This window comes from Mycteria americana, chromosome 15 (assembly GCF_035582795.1).
Source record: "Mycteria americana isolate JAX WOST 10 ecotype Jacksonville Zoo and Gardens chromosome 15, USCA_MyAme_1.0, whole genome shotgun sequence".
Classification (NCBI taxonomy): domain Eukaryota; kingdom Metazoa; phylum Chordata; class Aves; order Ciconiiformes; family Ciconiidae; genus Mycteria; species Mycteria americana.
In genome coordinates this window covers 6,915,720-6,936,766 of record NC_134379.1, presented here as the reverse complement: position 1 = coordinate 6,936,766, position 21,047 = coordinate 6,915,720, and the positions used below count along the sequence as shown (strand labels likewise).

Sequence of the window (21,047 nt, the reverse complement as noted above, 5' to 3'; positions counted from 1 at the left end):
GCACGTCCCCTCGTGCTGCTGGGCCGATCCAGGCTTTCTGCTCTCCCTGGCCCTTTCTTAACACCTCGAGACGCGCTGGCTTGGAGCAAGCTCTTCAGCTGTAGGTCATAGCAATTTCAGCCTTCCTGTGATTACTTAGGAAAGTCATTCTGGTGGCGATGATTTTGGAAAGTGCATGCCCCATGCATTCTTGGGGGTTTATTTCCAGAGGAACTGCAGGAATTTCACTCCTCCTTGGCTTACAGGTCTCAAGCACACCAAGTGGCCATGGCAAACTCCTCATACCCCAGTGGTGACCACAGGTATTGCTCAGTCAACAACAAAATGCTTTGGTACTTACAAATAACCTTCATTTCCTTCCGCCCTGCCTCTATTCTAAGTTATTCCCCCAAAGTCTAGTGGGGAGCTCAGAACACCTTGCAAGGTTGTCTGTCTGCGTGCATTATTTATGAATTAAAGCTCAGCACAATTTACAACTCTCTAGCTGTCTTACTTCTGTAACTCCTCAGGGGCAAAGCCCAACGCTTACCAGCTGCCTGCACCCACCCCCAGATCACAAGCAACTCAGGGCTTGGAGCGCGTGTTGTGGGACCAGCCATAAAACATCTTACCGTGCGAGACAAATTTCAAACAAGGTGCGTTGGCACCGGAGCAGACGCACTTGAGCATCTGTGCAGCAGCGGTGGTGGGTTTGCTCTGCGGTGGGCGTTGCTCGGTGGCTAAGAACAGCAGCGTTAGTGCTGGTTTGCATTTTCAGCTAGAAAAAAAAAAAAAAACAACAAGTGCTGGGCAGAACCATTCCCCAGCTCAGGCTGTAATGAAAGGCAAAAGCATTTCCACAACTGGCTGGTTTTGCGTGAGGCTAACACGTGTGCCACCACAGCAGATGAGACGTGCGAGCTCTCCAAGTTGACACGAGCAATTAGCATGCATGAGGCTCCTTCCACCTCCTAATTCACTCAGAATAATTCATTAGCAAAAAGTCCTCAGCAGCACCAGTCTGCTGACAGGTCCTCACTGTAGATGTGTCCTTTGATTTGCTTTAGAAGATAAATTGACCTGTGAAACTCCAGTCTAGCTCATGCTAATCAGCCTCTGTAGGGCCATCGTGAGAATTAATTTCTTTATCCAAGGATTTCTCCGTAGTGCTCATCTCCTCGGCAGCTAGGCTGAAGAGACATAATAGGTCTAACACACTGGAAATACTAGATCAAATCACCCAGCCCTGGAGGTGTCTATCCTACATCTGCTGTCTTGGGCTAAAGTCATTCTGGCTTGGAGTCTCCGTTTCCCACCTGTACAGCCAAGAGGACAGACACGTGTCCTCCTGCTCCACGAGCTTCATAATCAGCAGTGTGAGAAGCGTTACACCAGCACCAGCAATTCCTGTCCATCTAATCAAGGGCTTCCTCACCCTTTTTTTTTGCACCTTTAAAAGCAGCAGGCTAGCCTCTTTATTCCAGGGTTTTGCCATGGCTGTAGAAAAGAACTCTGCGCTCTTTCTGAATTATGGTTTTTGAATACGGCCTCCTTGTTTCTGGCCATCTTCTATCAATAAACAGCCTTGAAACGTCTCTCTGCCCCCCAACTGCACGGACACACTCCTGGCCTCTATGAAGAGATGGTTAGCCCCAGTTGAACATCCTACCTAACTAACTCATGTTCTTGTCCCCTCTGAGAGTGGTCAGGGAGCCCAAAGCAACGCCACCAAGCAGAGATGTGCCCCCACATTAATGTCCCTCTCCTTTTCTTCCCCCGCAGCTTGAAAGCTGTCCTGATGGGGAAGCCTCAGGACAACACAGTGGACTTGTCGGGCATCCCGCTGACACTGAAAGACCTGGACCGTGTCACGTCCTACCTCCAGCACAGCTCAGAGCACATCGACACGGTGGAGCTGTGCTTCACGGAGCTGACGGACGACATGCTGCTGCAGCTGCTGCCGGCGCTCTGTGTGCTGCCCCACCTCACCACCCTCTCCCTCAACGGCAACCGGCTCACCAAAGCCATCCTCCGGGACCTCACCGAAACCCTGAAGGACCCCAAGAAGTTCCCCAGCGTCACCTGGATCGACCTTGGCAACAACGTGGACATCTTCTCCTTGCCGCAACCCTTCTTGGTCAGCCTAAAGAGACGATGCCCAAAGCAAGGCAACCTGCCAACCATTCTGGAGTTCGGTGAGGGTCAGGTAAGCGATCTGGAGAGCCAAGATGGCCTGGCTGAGAGCCAGGAGGACCTGCGAGCTGGACCAGGCAAGACTGACAACATAGGCTTGCAGCAGACGGACAGAACAGTCGAGGCTGGGGCGCTCCGCGACTCGGAGCAAGGTGCTGGGACACCGCAGACATGATGTCCGGCTCTGCGGCTCTTGGGTGGGTGCGTTGAGCAAGGACGACTTAAAACTGAGACCTCAGCGCTGGAGGTCCTGGCAGAGGGTCGATTCACATGGTGGGATGCTTCGGGAGTCTGGACTGCTGCCTTCCTCCCGTATGATGAATGTCAACTTTTTTCTTTTCAAAGAACACATAAGGGTGATCGCGTTGAATACTTGTATTTTGTAAAAGCTGGCCAGGTATTTTTAAACATTAGTGACGTGCTATGCTTTTTAACCTCTCAAAAACGCATCTCCAAGGTGGTGTAATACGAGGCCCTTAGAAGAGCACAAAAAGGGAGAAGGTGCCCAGACTTTGCAGGGAAGGGCTCTCTTTCCTTAGCGCTGGATCTAGCCAGACTCCAGCTGCTCTCCCATTCACGATGGACAGACAGCAGTCACCCCAAAGAGGACTGCCGCCGAGATAAACCTTAAATCATCTCCAATCCTGACTTCAGGAGTTGCCGATGAATAGCATATCTGCTGAGATACAACAAAAGTCTGATCACACGCTAACCGGGGGTGTTTCTCTTAATATTGTGAGCCAGCCCGAAGGGACGGCTTTGCTTTCCTGGTGCGGAGCTAAATCCCAGCCTGCAGCGTGCCTGGATGCAGCTCTCACCCTCCAGCCTTACCGAAATCAGGCTGGCACTTGTGCCTGCCCAGTATTTATTCAGATGTAAAATCCAGTTTCCCACCAGCCGTGCTGCCGTAGGAATTCCAGAGCTTTTAATGTGGGACCTGGAGCTTGCACCAGCGACGCTGAGAGTATTTGATCCATTTTGGGGAGCGATCCGCTAAATCTGGAGCCGGGGCTCAGCTCAGGTTCATCGCTGTTGCTGACAAAAGAGACCACAATACTGAAGGTTTATAAAAGAAAAAATAATCCTGGGGTTCATCCCTGTATCACTGCCACCGAGGGCCGGGCGGACACAGCCAGCTGGAGATATAAAGCCTCAGAAAGGCTGTTGGGTCACTTGGCTGCGTCCATCGCCCCCCAGACCAGAAGTGCTTTGTTTCTAAAATGTTGTTTTGTTGGTTTTGGTTTTTTTTTTTTTTTTTTCTAAGAGACATGGTTTTGATTATTTTTGATGGAAAATGGATCACCCCAGAGCAGCGGCGCTGGAACGTGCACTTTGGCTTTTGAACCAGAATTTCATTTGATCCTAAACCTGGGGGAGGGCAGGAAAGCATGAAAAGCTTCCTCTCCCGTACGTTCAAAGGACCAGACGTGACTCCCTTTGCTAAGAGGGAGCCCCTCTCTATCTGTTCAAAGCCCTTCCCCTCACCAGCTTTACAGCATTGTTTTCCCGGCTCGCAGCAGCGACTCTCTGGCTTTGCTTTTTCTGGGTGCAAACGCAGTCAGACTTTTGCTCGTCTCTTTGGCTCTGGTCATTTAACATCACTGCACCGGGAAGCTTTTTCCAGAGGGGCTTCACGCTGTCGGTGGTTGTTTCTCCTCCGTACGCAAGTAGATAACTTAGAAGAAACTCCGCTACTCGTTTTAATACATTTGGCAACATTCAGTATGATTTGCATGTATCCAAGCCTTTTTTCCTTTTTTTTTTTAATGCTCTTTCCAACAGGCATGAAAAAACTTTGCAGTGAATAAACTTTTCTGTTTGAAATAAAGGAGCTATCCATACTCAAAAATAAATGACAATGTTTAATAAAGATCCAGGGTTGAATTTTTCCTCTGTACAGGTTGAATGCCCAGCTGGCAGCCCAGAGCACCCCAGCAAAAACTACCGACCGGAGCAGAAAGCAGGGCTACGCGCTGCAGGTCTGGGTTCTCCAGGGTGCTAAAAATAAAGGGTCGCTGTAGCTGGCTGGAGAAATAAATAGCCCAGTTTATGGGCTGCATTGTGCAGGGTGGGCACAAGGTGGACGCAGAAGCTTCATAAAAGCAGCTGCTACGTTTTAAGCGTCACCGGTGTGCAAAAGGAACGTGGGAGAAAGGAATACTGAGAATGGCATACTGCTCCACGGGGTATTTTTCGCCAGTGTTACAGTCTCGGTGCACTGAAGGAAATGGCTTTTTATGTGCAGCGAGGACTGGTTACCTGATGTTTGTTCCAGCACCCAAACCGTGGCCGGGGCTCACACAGGACATGGCAGCCAACGTGCTGGTGAGAGCAGGTTTGTCCTAAAACTCACAGGAGACCTTCCCTGCAGCACTCGGGGACGATTTCCACCGTTACTACAACTTTAATAAGGTACCTTTAGTAGAGGTATAAATTAAGCAAGACGTGATACACCAGGTTGGCCGGGTCTCAGCTGGATCCCTAACCGTCAGCCCATCCTCAGGGGAGGCTGCGCTTCTCCCCGTCCCCAGGAGCCACACGCAGGGGTCTCCTTGCCTGGGGCAGGCTGCGGGATGGAGCCTATGGCCCGTATGTTTTGTTTGTATGGAGAGGCTGACCGGCAGCACGTAGAGCCTGTGCCTACACCCAGGGCAGGCAACGAGACACGGGCAGCAAATGCACCGTCACTACTTCATCCGCCATACGCACACGTTGCCCTGCTGTGCCAGCAATACATCCCTCATGGAGGTTTGTTAACTCAACCTATGGGGATTTCATCAAGAACAAGATTTCTCCTTGCACAAAAGAAACTCCAGCAATTTCTTCTATAAGAGGTCAGGCACTGGTTTGCTGAGTACCTCAGTACTCAGAACTGGGCTCCCCTCTTTCCTATGCACAGCTCATGCCCCCCTGTCCGTTTAAAATATTTAAATCGCAAGCTCCTTGCTGCAAGGTTTTTATTTTCTGCTAAGGATTTTCACAGGAGCCAGCTGTCCCGGACGTCAGCATCCGTCTGGACCCCCCTATAGTTTGGCCATGCAAATTCATAAACCAGAGGCACTTTGCATTTAGAGCACTGCCTCATTTATTGATGCTTTGCACGCTCAATTCCCTCACCGACACAAACCACCCAGGAGGTTGCTCCTGCCACATTTCCCCTCCAGCTGAGCTTCTACCTGCTGTGAAACACATCAATCAACTGGGAGATATTTTGCATCTATCAGGCTCTTTCTGCAAGGGGCTACCAGCAGCCCACCAGCTCAACTTTCAGCCACAGAGGGCTAAATACAAGGCTCTGTGCCCAATGCTGCCACAGATTTGCTGCAAATTGGGAACACCTCATCCCAGCCATCCCCCTCTGCTGTGAAACGCTGCGGTTTGGTCCCTCGCGTGACCATCCAGGACCGCGCTGCAAAGGACAAGCCTCCAGAGAAAGACCCCACGTCCCTCAGCCCTTCGCCCCGTGCAGACGTTGCACCGCTTGAGCTAGCTCTGCTCCACTGGTACGGACAGGCTGTGCCAGTATCTCTGTGTCCAGCGAGGAGATAGCCCTTCTGAGAAAGGGAAATAACTAGAAAGGGCCTTTTATCGATATTTTTGTGCATGCTGAAGCTTGCACCAAATGACTGACTTTCATAGGAAAAGGAAAAAAAACAGCTCTAGTAGAGACCATTACTCTGTTATAAAAACGCGAGGGCTTTAGCTAATCACTCTCTTCCTCGCAGCGTGGATTAGGTCAATTAGCCATTTATTGCGCTTCAGGATGACGATGATCCTGTGGGCTCAGTAAAGTGGGCTTTTTTTTAAAGAAAGCAGCATGAGATTGCTTCCCTTCCCAGCCCATCAGCATCAAAACAAGCTTGGAGCTCACTCCATATGTAATCAATGTTCCCTGTGCTAACTGGGCTACTTGTTCTGGTCAGAAGCTTTAAATGGCCCTAGAAGAAGGATTCGAGTACTGAAAATCACTGCTGTTAGAATATTAGAGCTGATTGAGGTCATTTGCTGTCAAAGAGGGGAGGAAATGTCCACCATGAAATATAGAAGTCCATAAAACATCCAAGCCCAGTTTGGTTAGTTATCTCCACCAGCACCACCATGAAAGAAACCAGTCTGTGGGAGAGGATTTATGCCCTCAGAAACAAAAATGTAATTGGAAATCATTCTGCACAGACTGAAGAGCCCACACAGAAGGGAATCAAAACAGTAGGCGAGGAACGAGAGAGGCATGAAAGGGCTGATGCCACATGCTCCGGAGGGCTCGTTCCAGCTGGGTTACCTGGGAAGAGTTTGCACAAGCTCCGTTTGGTTTTTAAAGGTGATTATTCATTTAAAATGAGGGTAACGTTCCTGGGGGAGTTGGGGGCAGGCAGGAGGGTTGGTGACGGTCACCCCCAAGCAGGGACTGTGCTGGAAAGCCAGGAAGCCACGGAAAGCACTGCTGAGGACATGAAGAAGCTCAAAACCACTTTGGCCAAAAGCATTCGCACCAGTCCTTCGGAGAGGAGCAGAAGACTACAAACGCCTACCCAAAACTGCCCAAACGCCCACGCAAAACTGCTGCGGAGGAGAGGCGAAAGCGTGACCCAAGGGACTAAAGGGACACGGGGGGAGGCAGCAGCGGCTGAGCCGGGGAGAGGGCTGCCCCAGGCAACGAAACCACACCGGGTTAGGTTATCGCACTGCGACTGACTTCGCGCTCGGGGCACAAACATTTCGACGCTTTCCTATGGTTCAGCACACCTCGGTTCAGCAGCGGGAGAGGAGGCAGCTCCTGAGCTTGTGCAGGGACCACTCATGTCCTCACGAACGCAAAGGCTCCCACGGTCCTTTAACCGGGAGCGCGTCGCCGGTAGCTGCTATTGCCAAGGAAACCGATTGACCTTATTAGCAGTATTCATGTATTAATGCTTATGAGGAAGGGAAAAAACAACTAACCTAACCTCTTCAGTGTAATGTACCGAGGTGAGCAACAGATTTAATCTCTTCCCAACCTCTTTGGTATGCAGATGTCATCCTGGAAACATCGCGCAGTGATCCCACTCTTCCTTCGTGCCAGGGGCAGTTGAGTTTTTATCTGCCTGGGGGCCGTATTCCACCAGCAGATTATACACAGCAAGAGAAGATGATCTTTCCAGCTCTATTAAATGTCTTTAGCATTAAATTCTGAAGGACAAATAGCAAACCAGATCCGTCACTCACAGTCCTCCGACAGCCTCCAGCGACGCGAGTCTCACCGCTTCATACAAGCGGGCCCCCCATCTTCAAGAAATATTCTCAGATGCTCAACAGCCATAAGCAAAAGAGCTGATGACCCTGCAATACCAGAACCTGCTGGGCTTTGGAGATTCAGCCTTTCCTTTCCATGCCTTGGGGGAATAGAGGTCCTCTAAGATGATGGGGATCGCTCCCCTCCCTTGCAGCGATTGCACACTTTCAAGACAGGGGTTTGCACACACCCAGGCAGCACATCATGACTGCTACTTATCACACAAAGCGAGCCAAAAAAATAAGAAATACAACAAGTTTGGGTCCTACTGTGTATTTGCACGTGTGTGGTCAAGGCAGCTTGTCTGGGAGGAATGCAAAAAAAGGCGCAAACACCATCGCCCTGCTTTGAGCCCAGTGCAATAGCCTGGGCAATGCCACGCTGAGCTACAAACCCCACAAGCTTTATCATAAACGCAAATATCTGCAGCTAGTGACTGCTTGCAGGCAGGAAGGTTCCCAGCTGGGAGATGGGCAGAAGAGACAAGGGGAAGTTTTAGTGCAGGGCTGGCTGCGAGGCTGCCCACTTATTTCACCCCACTGCAATCCACTCTCTGCTTGCACCAGAAAAGCTCCTCCAAATCCACGCAGGTGCAATCCCTTCCCCACCGGGACCAAACCCTGGGAGGGGTTGAAGCCCTTCTCCCTGATGCATACAGCCCAACGCAGCCTTTGCTCTCGCATTCTCGCCCATTTTACTTACACCCATCACATCCACCCTTAGGACAAATCATCTTTTTTTTCCTTCCTCATCTTTCCTGTTCTTTATTCAGAGGAAAAACGGAACACCAGGTACACAGGAGGGTGCCTGGGCAGGGCAGGCAAACGGTTTTGTCTGCACTTGCTAAAGAACCGGGGTTTCCCCGATGCAGCCTCCTCTCTGCCTTAGCAAAACCCAACTTAATTGTATTTATTTTCATTCCCTTCCAAGCTTTAAGAAAGAAATATATATTTGTAGGGCTGCAGCGCGTGGAGGATTTCCCGTGTGCTCCCCGGGAACGCACGGCACTGCAGGGGAGAACTGAAATAGTAATTAAACTGAAATAGTAATTAAAGTGGTGGGTACAGGCTGGTTTTTTCCTTACATCTGTATTTTGCAGCCTCTGGGTTGTAAAGAAGCAGGTTCATAGGAAATGGCTGTTTACGGGGAATGGGCGAATGAAAAATAATCACAACTGCTGCAAAAGAAGGTAGGCTTTCAATGTGAAAAACATGTTTTTCAAACAAGAATAAGCTGACCTAGTTGAAAACCCGGAGAGCAGCAGGTCGGCTGACTTCTATCGCCGTTACAAGTATTTATTGGAAAATGCAGTGCTTGGGGAGCGCGAAGAGTGCTTCCGCAGGAACCAAGGAGGATTCCTACCCTTGTCATGGTAGGTGTCTACCGAGAGCCCTCCTCAGCGGACGCTGCTGTTCCTGGGCGCGGATGCAAACAAACCCTTGAAGGCAGGGGCGCGGCGAGCCGCCCGGAGTGGGGCTACATCGAAATCTCAACGGAAATCCCAATATTCAAAACGTAGGAACGCTGGGCTGCCGTTCCCCTGAGCAGACAGGTCCAGAGGAGAGCCACCAGCCCTACGTACGCCCCAGAGCCTCTCCTTCCAAAATCACGAGTCAGGCCACAGGCAAAATCAGGCCTTTTCCACCTAAAGCGTAACTCAACAGCCGGGGAGCGCTTTCAAAGGCTGCGAGCCAGGCCATAACAAAACCTACGTGAACACCCTGGTTATTGCGAGGAAAATACACTCCGGCAAGAGCGCTTCAGCTGCAGCTGGTTAAATAGAGAAGAAACCAGTAGGAGCGAAGGAGGACGCTTGCAGGACGCGGCTTTCCCACGGAACGGTGACTCTGACGGGGTTGCAACGCAGGACACAAAAAGGGAGAAGGTTGAGATCTGGGCAAATCTCACCCGCAATATCTGGGATTAAAAAAAACTATCTGCATAAAAACCCAGGAGGAGGTTAGGCTAAAACTTTCAGCTGCTTCCATGCTACCTGAAGCCTGGTATTTTTTCCCCTTACTAATAGAAGAAAAAGTCCTGGCTAGGGGAATCTTTTGCATTATTTATTGGCAGCTTGTGCTGGTGTGTTTAACGCTGGTCCTGGAGATAGCAAATAGTCTGCTCCAGCTCAGCTGATAGGGGAAAACATATACAGTGGCATCCGGAAAAGCAACTAAGTACTATCCCTCAAGGACTACCTGTTTTACATATAAAACACTGCGCAAGCACAGTTCGAAAGCAGAGGGGCTGTAGCTCTTGCTGATCAAGCAGCCCTGAACCACAATTACATTGCAGTTCAGATGCGTGCAGTTCTTGTTGGAATCATTTTCCTTGCTGGAGTGATAAGGCCAATGCCAAAATACTTCAGGGCCCAGGACAAAGGTGCCAGACAGCAAGTACTGAGCACCGGGGAGGACCAGCCTCCCCTGACCAGGGATGGATGGGCCAGGCCACCCTCCCCTTCCAGCCCATCAATTATCTCCTACATTTCAGTGAGCAAATATTCCACCCAACTGGGAAATTTCCCCTTTACTAGAACCACAATTAAAAAAAAAAAATTGGATGTATCCCATCGTTTTGATGCTTATGACAACGCTACAGGCGCTGGCCAGGCTCAGGGCTCTCTTGCAGCAGACGCTGTACAAACACGACAGCCCCTGCCTGCCGTCTGCCCCGACCACGGGCAGCGCAGCATCCTTCCACCACGCACTCAAAGCAAAAGTGACTCCCGAGTGACTTCTTTAAATCAGATGGATTTGAAGACCAGTTTTCCTAAACCATCAGGATTAATACTGGCTTTGGAAACATCTCGCAGATTCTGCTATGCAATCCACGCGCCCTGCGTTAGTAAGAGCGTCGAGGGAAAGCCTGCAAGGCTCGCTTAGCGGCTCTCAGCCTCCGAGCATTAAGTTGGCAGCTCAGCCTGCAGAGGTCACAGCTAAATTGAGTAGATTTCATTGATTGCGCCACTAATTGCCTGCCAAGCAGAAAGCTGCTGCATGATGGACGACCGGTTAATTTACAACAGAGCACACGGAGGAAGCTTTATCACAGAGAAAGGCAGCAGCAGTTGGCCAGGCGGTAGCAACTACTGCTCTTCTGCTACCTGGTGAGATGGTCGAGCTTATAACCAAACTTCCTGACCTCCTTTTTCAGACGTTGCAATAACCAACGTCTCCAAGCAACATCGTAAAAGAATAACAAAAAAAAGAGCTGTACATCCAAAATACATGATTTATATTGAGCTGAAGGCTCGCTGGAAATAAAATGTGGATGTTAGCTTATTTCTTTGAGCAGCCATAATCACTAAGCTGGCAGGGAAAGAAAGCATTCAATCTATTTTGCTCGTGCATTACCATTAACAAATGTTAGCGCAGAATTTGTTCACGAGGACAAACTGCAAGAGCTTTGCTAACTGGAAAGGACGGGAGGAACCCTGGATCCCAAGCTGACACCACAGGACAGGTATTTAGGAATACAGTGCCAACTTTTTGCATGAAAACTGCATAAGCCCATGGCTCGATTACTCCTGATCGATGGGGAATTGGAGACGCTTTGTTTATAGTCCCTTCTGGCAGTTCTGGGCTTGCATTTTCTGTCTTCTCTTCTGTAAATATGCAGAGGAGACAGCTGTTTTTACCTTTGGCTTAGTTTATGGTTTTACCTAAAATCGAAGGCCTGATTTAATAAGAGTCAGAAAAGATGCAATCTGCTCATCACCACCTTTAATTATTTGTGCAGACTTCTAAATTCATTCCCCAGGTTTTCTGCCTCGTAATAGCTTCTTGGTTCTATGACTTCTGTGCCATCTTTCATTCTTCTTTGCTATTTTATTAATTCAGTCTGAGGAGAAAATAAACCTGTGGAGCCTCTGTAGCATCCTTCAAGAAGGGTTTGCTGAGCTGCATCTGGCGGGTTTGGCTGAGCAATCAGTTGCCCGCACGGCTCTCCAGTGAGCCTGTTGCATGCTGCATCCCTCCGTGAGTTGTTAGCGGAAGCAGAAATAGCATTTGAGGTTTAGAAAAGAGAAGCAGAGGGCCACCGCCTTGCGCTGTGCCAAGAAGAAGAGAAAAATCAATATATAACTCACTGAAGATTTGGCCCATGCATTTATCACTGGTTTTTTCGCGGTGAGGCTGCTCCGTTTCTGGCTCTCCCCATGGCTCGCTGCGTTGCCTGTCAGTTGTGTCCTTCCCCAGGGGAAACCAGAGCTCCCCTGGGTTTGTGCGAGCCTTTGCGGAGGTGCTCTGTGATGAGCATTTTGCATTGCAAGCAGCAGCCGAAGGTCTCCGCCAGCAGCAGGACCACAAGCAATACCGATAGATGTGCTCACCACAATGTGAAGGTCACGGCTACTTGATTAGACCTCAAAGCACCTTATTACAGGTGTGCCTGTCCTACAGGTGTAAGCTGTAAGGCGTCCTTACACCTTACAGGTGTAAGCTGTAAGGCGTCCTTACACCTTACAGGTGTAAGCTCCTGGAATAGATATACAGAGACTCAGATATAGATGGAAAACTACAAGAATTTATATGGAAAACTACAGGATAAAGGAAGGGACATTGACTATAACATATGGAAAATCCAGCTACATCACACATCGCCATGGGAATGAGCCTCCCTTTTCCTCTTTTGCAGCTGCCTCTTGTCTTGCTACTACCTCCAGGTAAGACCTGCAATTCCAGCTCGTCTTATATTTCATTTATATAAGGTGGCAGTAAAGAATTGCTCTGCGAGTACCACGTGCATCATGCTCTGGGTACATACTAACCTGGCTGTTACCAAACAAACTCCTATTGAGTCCTGCACGTAGAGACGCAGGCAGAAAATCTCAGAGGGGGACAGATTTTCAAAGACGCAAAATAAAAGGCATCCGCTTCAGACGGCGTGCCTCCACACATCGCTTTCCAATAGGAGGACATCACCACCATTACTTTTTTGTTTTATTTCATCTCCTTCACTGTATACACCTGCTTGTTAAATTATGAATTTAAAGGCTAAGTATTTTTCCAACTGCTCTGGGGGAAGCTGTGCTTTCTTGCAAGCTCAGAACTCCCCTCCACCACACGCACTGGAAACAGCTTTGCACAGAGCTGCAGGCTAAAATGCAAAAACTTCGCCTTTCTTTGCGCCCCTCACGTGCCTCCCTTTGCCGAGAAAACCTGCCAACTATGTTCAGGCTCTTTGCAAGAGATGGAAAGAAAAAGATAATTAGGCAAATTATAAGGGGGAGATCTTCAAAAGAACAAAGCACCTACTTCTCCCTTCCAAGCAGCTGAAGAAGAGAGGCTTTGCAAGCGTGCTTAAAGCCAACTGGGTGATACGCATTTTCCCAACAACTGGCAAAAGTTACTGTAAAAATCACTCCATTGTTCAGCCAGGAAAAAAACAACAAAACAAAACAAAAAAAAAACCAACCCAAAAAACAAAACACAAACCAGCAGAACAGCTTAAAGCATTGCAACACTCGGGAGATACGAGCTGTATTTCATTACTGCTCATTTCTAGAGCGTAGGTGCAACCCTCAGCTCACATCAGCGGTACGTCAGGCCCGTTCGGTAAATCGGCGGTACGGGAAGATGTTTGCAAGGCGCTAAATGAACCCAGTCCCCAGCGTTGCTGGGAGAAAACCCAGCTTCCCACCTCAGAGGTAGTTTCCCAGTCTTCTGCACATCTCTCTTGCTGAAACCGTCCTCCTTCTAGCTCGTTAACCCGAGCGGATATTGCTTCTTTAAGCGATAATACTCATTAGGAAGCAGTAAAAGGCAAGAGCTATTTTCCCCACGCCTACGCAACAGGCAGTACACACGCGCAGTGGAACTGCAGCTTTGATTTAGGCGGTGCTTTTCATATAAACTACGTCTTGCAGCCGATCTTAGCTTTGCTAAGGTCAGGTTTGCATCTCGGCAAAATTACTCATCTGATGGGCAAAGTCTGCTCCCCTCCACGTGGGCCACCCCTCATTTAAAAGTTAATCCCCCACAAATTCAGCACAGCTCACGTGAAAGGGATTAAACCAGCATTCTCTGATGATAACTGCCAAGGCAAGAGTCAAGCAATTGGTAAGACCCGAGAGGAAATAAGCTCCGGACCAGGGCATTTCTGAAGCAATACCACGTGCTCACAACAAAACATTGCCTGTGCTGTACAACTCTTACATATTTAAGTGTCTAGAGGTCTCTATTATCTTGTCCTTATTTTGTGTTCCTCCAAATCATCCGTTTCTTTTCCCTTTCCCTCCTAGCCCACCAAAACTTCTTCCCAAGTAACAGACACTAACAGCCTCCTCTTGAAATCCTGCCGTGCACCAGGATCAGTATTTTCCCATGACCACCAATTATTTCCTTCTCCCTCCTTAATTTCGAGGAAAATCTGAAGGGTGTGATTAGACACCAGCTCCTCTGGGAAACCATAATTTTTCCTACCTGCTTTAATTTCCTCTTCTAATGGATGTAGGCACCACCTCTTCTTCCTCTTGCAAGTGTGACCTTCTGCCTGCTAGTCTACAAGTTCAAAGGCTTCTTGCTTAATCATCGATCAGAAATGCAGCTTTTCCTCCTCGCCTACCTCCAAAAGCACCCAGCACCGCCCAGAAGTTTGCTGTTTCATCCTTGGAGCTTGCCCCTCTGTGAGCAGCAGGAGAAATTAGAGAGGGGAAGGGGAAATCCTTGCCCTGTGCCTGAGCTATCAGGGGGAACATTAAATGGGGTTGGATGTTTAAAAGGAAATGGAGGTAAACAGCCTCACCTGGGGCCCCAGCGAGCACCGGCTATTTAATCACTAAGGGTCAGCAAACGTCCCGACCTCAAGCCAAGCCCTGCATCAGTCTGCAAGCAGCCTCCAGGCTTTTAATAAGATTATTCAAGCTCTAACATCGTTCAACACAGATTGGGCCACCCCTTCTTGCAACGACCTTGCTTTTTAAGAGGTGATCAGATTAGCAGGGGCTGTAGGGAGGGAAATTGCCAGACTGATTGGATGCAATTTTAATCCCTCAGATCAGGAAGACCTGCCTGTGAAGGATGAACCCACGGGCTTTGCTGAAAAAGTCTCTGCTGCATCCAACTGTGTAAATCTTACTTTGTATTTACAGTTCTGCACAAATATCCTCTCTGAACTGACCAAAAATCTGCACCCCCAGCGACCGGGCTCCTTAACATGCTCTGCAGAGGGGCTAAGGAGGGAAAAAGTTTCCCCAAGTACAGTATAACTTTACTGCTGCTTTCTACTTTCTTTTTATCTGTTTCCTTCAACTTCCCCAATCTCCAGTTTCCTCCGTGTACTTTACGTGTCTTTTGCAGCATCCCATCTGCAAACCCAAAGACCTTAGCTTGCTGCTCGCTTGACGAGAGGAGTTTCCCTGGAAGCAGAGCAGCCTTCTCCACCTCCCTCTCCACCAGCACCTCTCTCCGAAGACACAAGCTAACAAGTTTTAGACAACCGCTAGAGAAACGGACCCCAAAAACGGGCTGAACTTTACCAACAGCCGCCCAGAGCAGGGGCAGCCGTCAGAGCAGAGCTGTCCCTTCATCCGTGTGAGCAGCTCCAGGTATTTCCCCAGTTCTTCAAGCAATTTTGGTGTCACTGCTGTTACCTCAGTCCTTCTCTCCTCCCCCAAACCCTTCTTTTTCCTCAGCTTTAGCCTCCGAGCTGCTGAGACGCTGCCAAGTGACACAGTATTGCTGTCATCTCCAAAGACCTTTTTGAAGCTTAAAAGCAGCAGCTTTGAAATACTTTCTCCTTGATGTGGTCTCCCATTTTGGACGACCAAACAGCCTGGCGCTGACACAAAAGCTTTATATTGCCTCCTGCAAACACAGAGCATCTTCCTCCCCCAGTACTGAAGCGTACAGGCTGGGTTAGGGAGATGACTGGATACACATTAAATCAAATGCAAAGCGCACGTACCTTGGCACAGCGTCTTCCCATTACCTTCCGAAATCACCGTGCATTTCAAAGCTCCCCGTTCACACCTTGCTTTGAAACAATTCTCATCATCCTCACAGCAGGTATCCTATGCATTTCACATCCCGAGGAGCACTCGGCACAAAGATTTTATTATTTACTGCTATAGTCGAAGGTAATAAATACTTGATTTGACACAGTTAAGTAAAATTGCTTTATCCAACGACTGACCAAATTGGCCTTCCCTTTACTCGCTCACCCCAGCGAGGCTCTGATCTCCGGTTTCTTCCTCTGTAATGAGGAGGTAATACGGCTTCACAGGAACGCTGGCAGACCATTTCGAGATTATCTGATGGGGGCACAAGAGATGTAAAGCATTATATCGGGCCTTTCATCTGCTGTCGTTGTGGGTCACGTTAAACGACTGGACACGTTCATAGAGCAGCTGAACACCAGTATTGTATTTGCTGTCAGATAAGGGCTGCGATAACCTAATGACTATAGGAAGTATTCTATACCACTAGTATCTTGACCCAGGTATTTATTAATAAAGCTTAAGCTGTTCAGGAAAATTTATTATCTAGGTGATAAGCTTCGATTTTGCCTCTTAGCTAGGAAGTTTGTCTCCGAATGTGCTATCAAACCTCACACCTATTCCACCGTTCAGATAATAACGGCACCCAATACCAACTCACAGCCAACACAAACAAACCATCAAATGCAGCTAGCACGCGTACAGAATACAAGAAAAATGAAGACAACCAAACCTGAAGAAGCTATCCTCCTACAGGATCTGGAAAAGCACAAGCAAGGAAGTAATTCAAAAATCTAGAAAATAAATTAAAATGATAAAAAACCCCACAAGGACAGCCCACCAGAAAGCCTTAGAAAGGCAGCTTTAGAAATACAGATCATTATTTCATTTGTTTAGAGAGTTCACATTGCAGCTGTGCTATGCAATTATTTTTACAACAACCATTACAAATAAAAACCCTCTTACAAAAAAAATCTAAGTATTGACTTGCAAAACCTAACAGGAGTCTAACAAAAAAAAAAAAAAAGAAGCACGTACAGGCAAGGTCTTAATTATTGGAGATGAAACTTCTAACGTTTCAAGTTGATTAAAACAGCAGGGATTTCAAATTCAGTCTCCATTACATAAATGATTTTCTCATTTGTATTTTGTTCAGGTTTTACAGTTCCACACACAGGTGCTGCGCTGCGAGGTGTTTATTGACTTCAGCTGAGCCGAAGCTCAACACCCCCCACCAAGGAGACAGAGCATGGCTTTGCTGCGTTAGTCGCAGGCTTTAGCAAGCAGCCGGGCTTGCAAGTCCTGCGGCTGCATGCGTTTGAGTGAAAGGTAATGAAGGGCAAGTAATTCTTCATGTAGTATTTTTATTTTTACTGAAGAAACCTGAATTTTAACTCCTTTGGCTCCTCATCACGCTGTTTATTCACGCACTCTTTGTGTCGCTGCTGTCTGCTTAGACCAGAAATGCTTTGGGGCTGGGACCACTGGGACCATTACTCTAACAGGTTTGCATAGTGTCAAAGAAAATGGAGGCTCAGTCTTTGCTGGTCCTACACTAAGAAACATTATTAACAGCTAATTAAAGAGTGATATTTTCACTGTGCAGGGGATTCTCTGCATGTTAATGAAAGCTGCAAATCTTCTTAGCCAGCCGGGAAGGAACCGGCAGTAAAACCATGTTTCCCCAAACAAGCATCTTCCAAGGTTGCAAAATCTCTTTCTCTACAATAAATGTTCTGAACTTGATCGCTGCACCATCTTGTGGGCTCGAGCGTCGGGAGGTGAAACAGGGCAAATGCTCTTCTCCCTCTTCCTGACTTAGAGTACAGGAGCACAAAACGCTTACTGTTTTTTAAATATGTCCTCCTTGCATGCTCCAAATCAAATTCCACCTGTTAAATTCTCACAAGTTTAAGCAGTATTAGGAATGGTTCGTAACATTTGGGCTAAAATTGATTTCAAGCCTAAAATTGAGGCGCTAAATTACATGAGCTGACAAAATAAGGTGCGTGTTTGTCCTACGAGACCACTAAATGATGCGTCGACCTTGTCCTTCTTTACAGGAACACGTGAAACGTGATAAAGTTTTGGCAGCACAAAGTCAATCAGGTGCTAGGAACGTTGCGGAGCCTGAGCCCTGGGTGAGCGTGAGAAAGGCCAAACACCCCCCAGCTATTTTGAGCCTTCCCTCTTTGCTCAGAGCAACTTGAGAGTCGCTGCCTGTAGCATCCGAGAAATTAGACAAAGCATTTGCTAATGTGGCAGTTGGAAGAAAACAAACCCATAAATTTTCCTAATATCATCTTGGTTGTTCCTTGCTAGAAGACAGCAGCTCCTTTGACAGTGCCTTGCTTTTCTTTCACTAATTTGAAATGAGGGAGAGTTGAAAAATTAACTGCTCTTCCATCCGCCTTCAAGAGAAAAGGAGCGAAGCTTCACAATTCGGGACCTATTTCATTCTGAAAAGGTAAAATATGCAGTATATCCCTGCCTCCCTTCTCATTAAGTGGATATAGCCAGCTAAAACTGATTCTGCTGAAACTGCAGCTACCAAGCCAAGAAAGAACACATCTTTACATTTCAGTTAATAGCTGGGATATATTAATTATAGTAATTTATGGTTTTGCATGAGCGATTATTTTAATGCTGATGCAGATATGATTGCTTTATAATACTAATCAAGAAATAATGATGATAACCAGCATTTATATGAAACGTGAAGCTTGTGATTTCCAAAAAGGAAACGGAGTACTCGCAAGGCAGCCGTTTCCCCGGGTTAATTCTCTTCCCCCGATGACACGAGCCACACCACACTTACTTTCCTGCCCTTCATCGTTTTCATGCAACACTGGAAAGAAGGGATGAAACCAATGCCCCTTCCCTGGCACAAGCAAGGAAACCATTTGCACAGCGTCCCGTTCCACTTCATTCTACCTCAAGCACGACGTGCCATGAGCTGCCTGCAGTCCCTGCCTCTTACCATAGGCACACGACAAATTCCCTCAACGGAGATTACAGGTCAGTCCCATCCCATCTTGTTTAGTGCCCTATACAAAAAGGAGCCTGAGGATTTGAGTCTAGTTACTACTAAATGCATATTCACATCACAGAAGTGATTTTTGCAGCTGGCATCCTCTACGCCGTCTCAGTACAGAAGGAAAGACGCGGAGGGGAAGGCTATTACCCAGAGCAGCCCCTCTCCATCAGGTCAGCAGTCGCAGCACGTATCTTGTGGATAATACATAATCACTGTGTTTTCTCTCACAAATGAATTACTACATGACATTGCCATCTCTCTTATTGCTAAAAGCTGGCACTCAGCCATTCTTAGCTTCACCGCGTAAGATATTTTTCTTTCTGCTTTAATCCCTTCATCTATTTTAGATTTATCCGTGGTTGTTGGCTGTTGTTAAGTGCCAGGGCCTCCTGCCAGCTGTTCTCTTAAACCTTTAGAAAATCCAAAATAATTGTATTTTAAAATCAGGAGATTTTTTTTCTGTTGCTTATTCCCCAACACTGTAAAGTTGATGTGCTCCAAATGTAATCAAAAGAGAATTATTTTATTTCCCATCCCCCCCAAGCACTGTAAGATAAATAGTAAGATTATATATGCTCCCATGTAAGATCACAGTAATGTTTAGACACCTATTTTATTCAAAAGGCACCATATTCTAATAGCAGTAACATTCATTCATCTTAGCAAAACCCAGCCTGTTAGAGGATCCCTGCTGAGGAACTTTGTTTTTGATGAAAACAATAAACAAGTAATACAAAAATGAAACTCATGAATAGTTAACTATAATAGAAACCACCAACTTGTAACCTCAATAAACCCAGATAAACTGTTTCCTGTTTACGTAAGTATTCCCAAATCAATTCTTTATTTTAATGAGATAATTCTGATACATACTAGAAAGAAAGAACAATTGCAAAAACAAGTTCCAGTGAACCTGTCTTGAGCAAATTGAACAGCGCATTAAACAGTCAAGCAAAAATTTGCTGAGTTGTTTCTGTTTACCGAGGGCGTGTGGCTACGCTTACCTCTATCATCATTAATGGCGTACAGAATCTCATTTAAAAAAAGAAGGTGGATTCCTTGTGCTCTGAAACCCTTTAAAACCATTTTTATTTCCAATGCATATCGTAGCAGCTAAGAAATGTCTTCTGTCACCATGTTCTAATACACAAGCCCTTAAAATCACGCAAAAAGTTTTGTTTCGTTAAACACTTCAAACAGAATGTAACTCGACTTTAAAATTTTAATTAAATAAACATTGGAGCAACCTGTTCTTCATACTGCTCAAATACACATTTGGATAAAAAGAAATCCATTCCAAACAAGTTTTGCATACTCCATTACCCAGGTTGACTGTCTATATTAAACCCTGCGTGTATCACAGTAACGTTCCTAGGAAAAATCCAGATTTATTTACCTGCACATTAGAGTATGGGGCACTCTATGGCTTTTTTGACATTCCTCTGAAAAACGTTAAACCTGTTCTTCCATGATTAAAGTACGTAACTGACTTCTCAAGGAGAAAAACCTCTGTGAAATCCCACATTTCATACAATGTACGCCCCGGCACAGATGTACGTACCAGTTCCACTAGTTCCACAGCCATCAGGGCGCACCGGCGCTATTAGGGGGACAGGGAAGCTTACTCATGCTGCCAGATGGGCAGCACCAACTCATAGCATCATCTTTCTTTCAGGTCATCAGTCAGGAGGTAGAACAGTCAAGAAAAGTTTCATGTCTTTACCTAAACTACACAGGGAAGTGCAGTCACAGCTGGGGCAGTCCCTGAAGTCTCATCTGTGACCCAGGACTGGAATAAGATTTATGTTCTGCTGTCACCACCGCTTTTTCCCTTGTCCCATCACAAAAATAAGCAAGCTCACACTGGGACAGTGGTTTTATGGACTATGAACCCCTGGGTAAAACTGTAGCCCTGCTTTTTACTTTACAACCAAGAACTGTTCACCTAAATTACTACAGTAAAAATATTACTCATCACAAACTACCATTTTGACTGTTTTGTTGGCTGTCCTGAATGGCTTTTTTCTAGCCACATCCCCTCTGGCAAAATTTCCAATTGGATGAAAGTTTGTTCACTTTCAGAAGCAATACCTTCTACTTGGAGCTGTACAGTGAACATTACTTCAATCCTTGTTGGCACAGAATGAGCATGCACTCACAAGGAATTAGTTTATTAATGACGTTTACCTTTTTCAAAAAGCACAGACTAAAGACTGTACTAAAATCTTTCACTTGGTGACACCAAGTGGGCAAAATGATCAGCAGCATCTGTATTAAATTAGTCTCGGTGGACATGCTGAATTGCTCTAGATTTGATGAGACTTACATTCCACTCCTCCTATCAATATAAAAAGAGCATTGAAGCGTTATAGCCTGCCAGTTATACTGAATGAATGAATCCAATTGTAAAGTTTCAGCCTCAGATGCTGTTTTTCCTCATTCAAGCACCTCCCCATTTTAAGTCCCCAAGATGCCTCCAAAACTTGTTACCTTGTTTATCAATCTCCATTGTAGACCAACGTTAGAATGCAAAATTATCACAAAAGCAGCCTTTTTTCCTCTTACTAGCGACACTGAAGAATGCTGACAAGTTGCAGAGTACGGCTCTCTTTTCCCTTTTTCCATATCTG

At 46.9% G+C, this 21,047-nt stretch overlaps 1 protein-coding gene across 1 annotated transcript in view; it reads left to right on the top strand.

The window, feature by feature from the left end:
* Nucleotides 1–4,036, top strand: part of LRRC75A (leucine rich repeat containing 75A) — a 96,492-nt gene extending 92,456 nt beyond the window's left edge. The window contains exon 4 of the mRNA XM_075518045.1: nt 1,762–4,036. Coding sequence (XP_075374160.1) covers nt 1,762–2,347 — 586 coding nt within the window. The 3' untranslated portion in view covers nt 2,348–4,036. The remainder of the gene's footprint in view (nt 1–1,761) is intronic.
* The last annotated feature ends 17,011 nt before the right edge of the window (nt 4,037–21,047 follow it).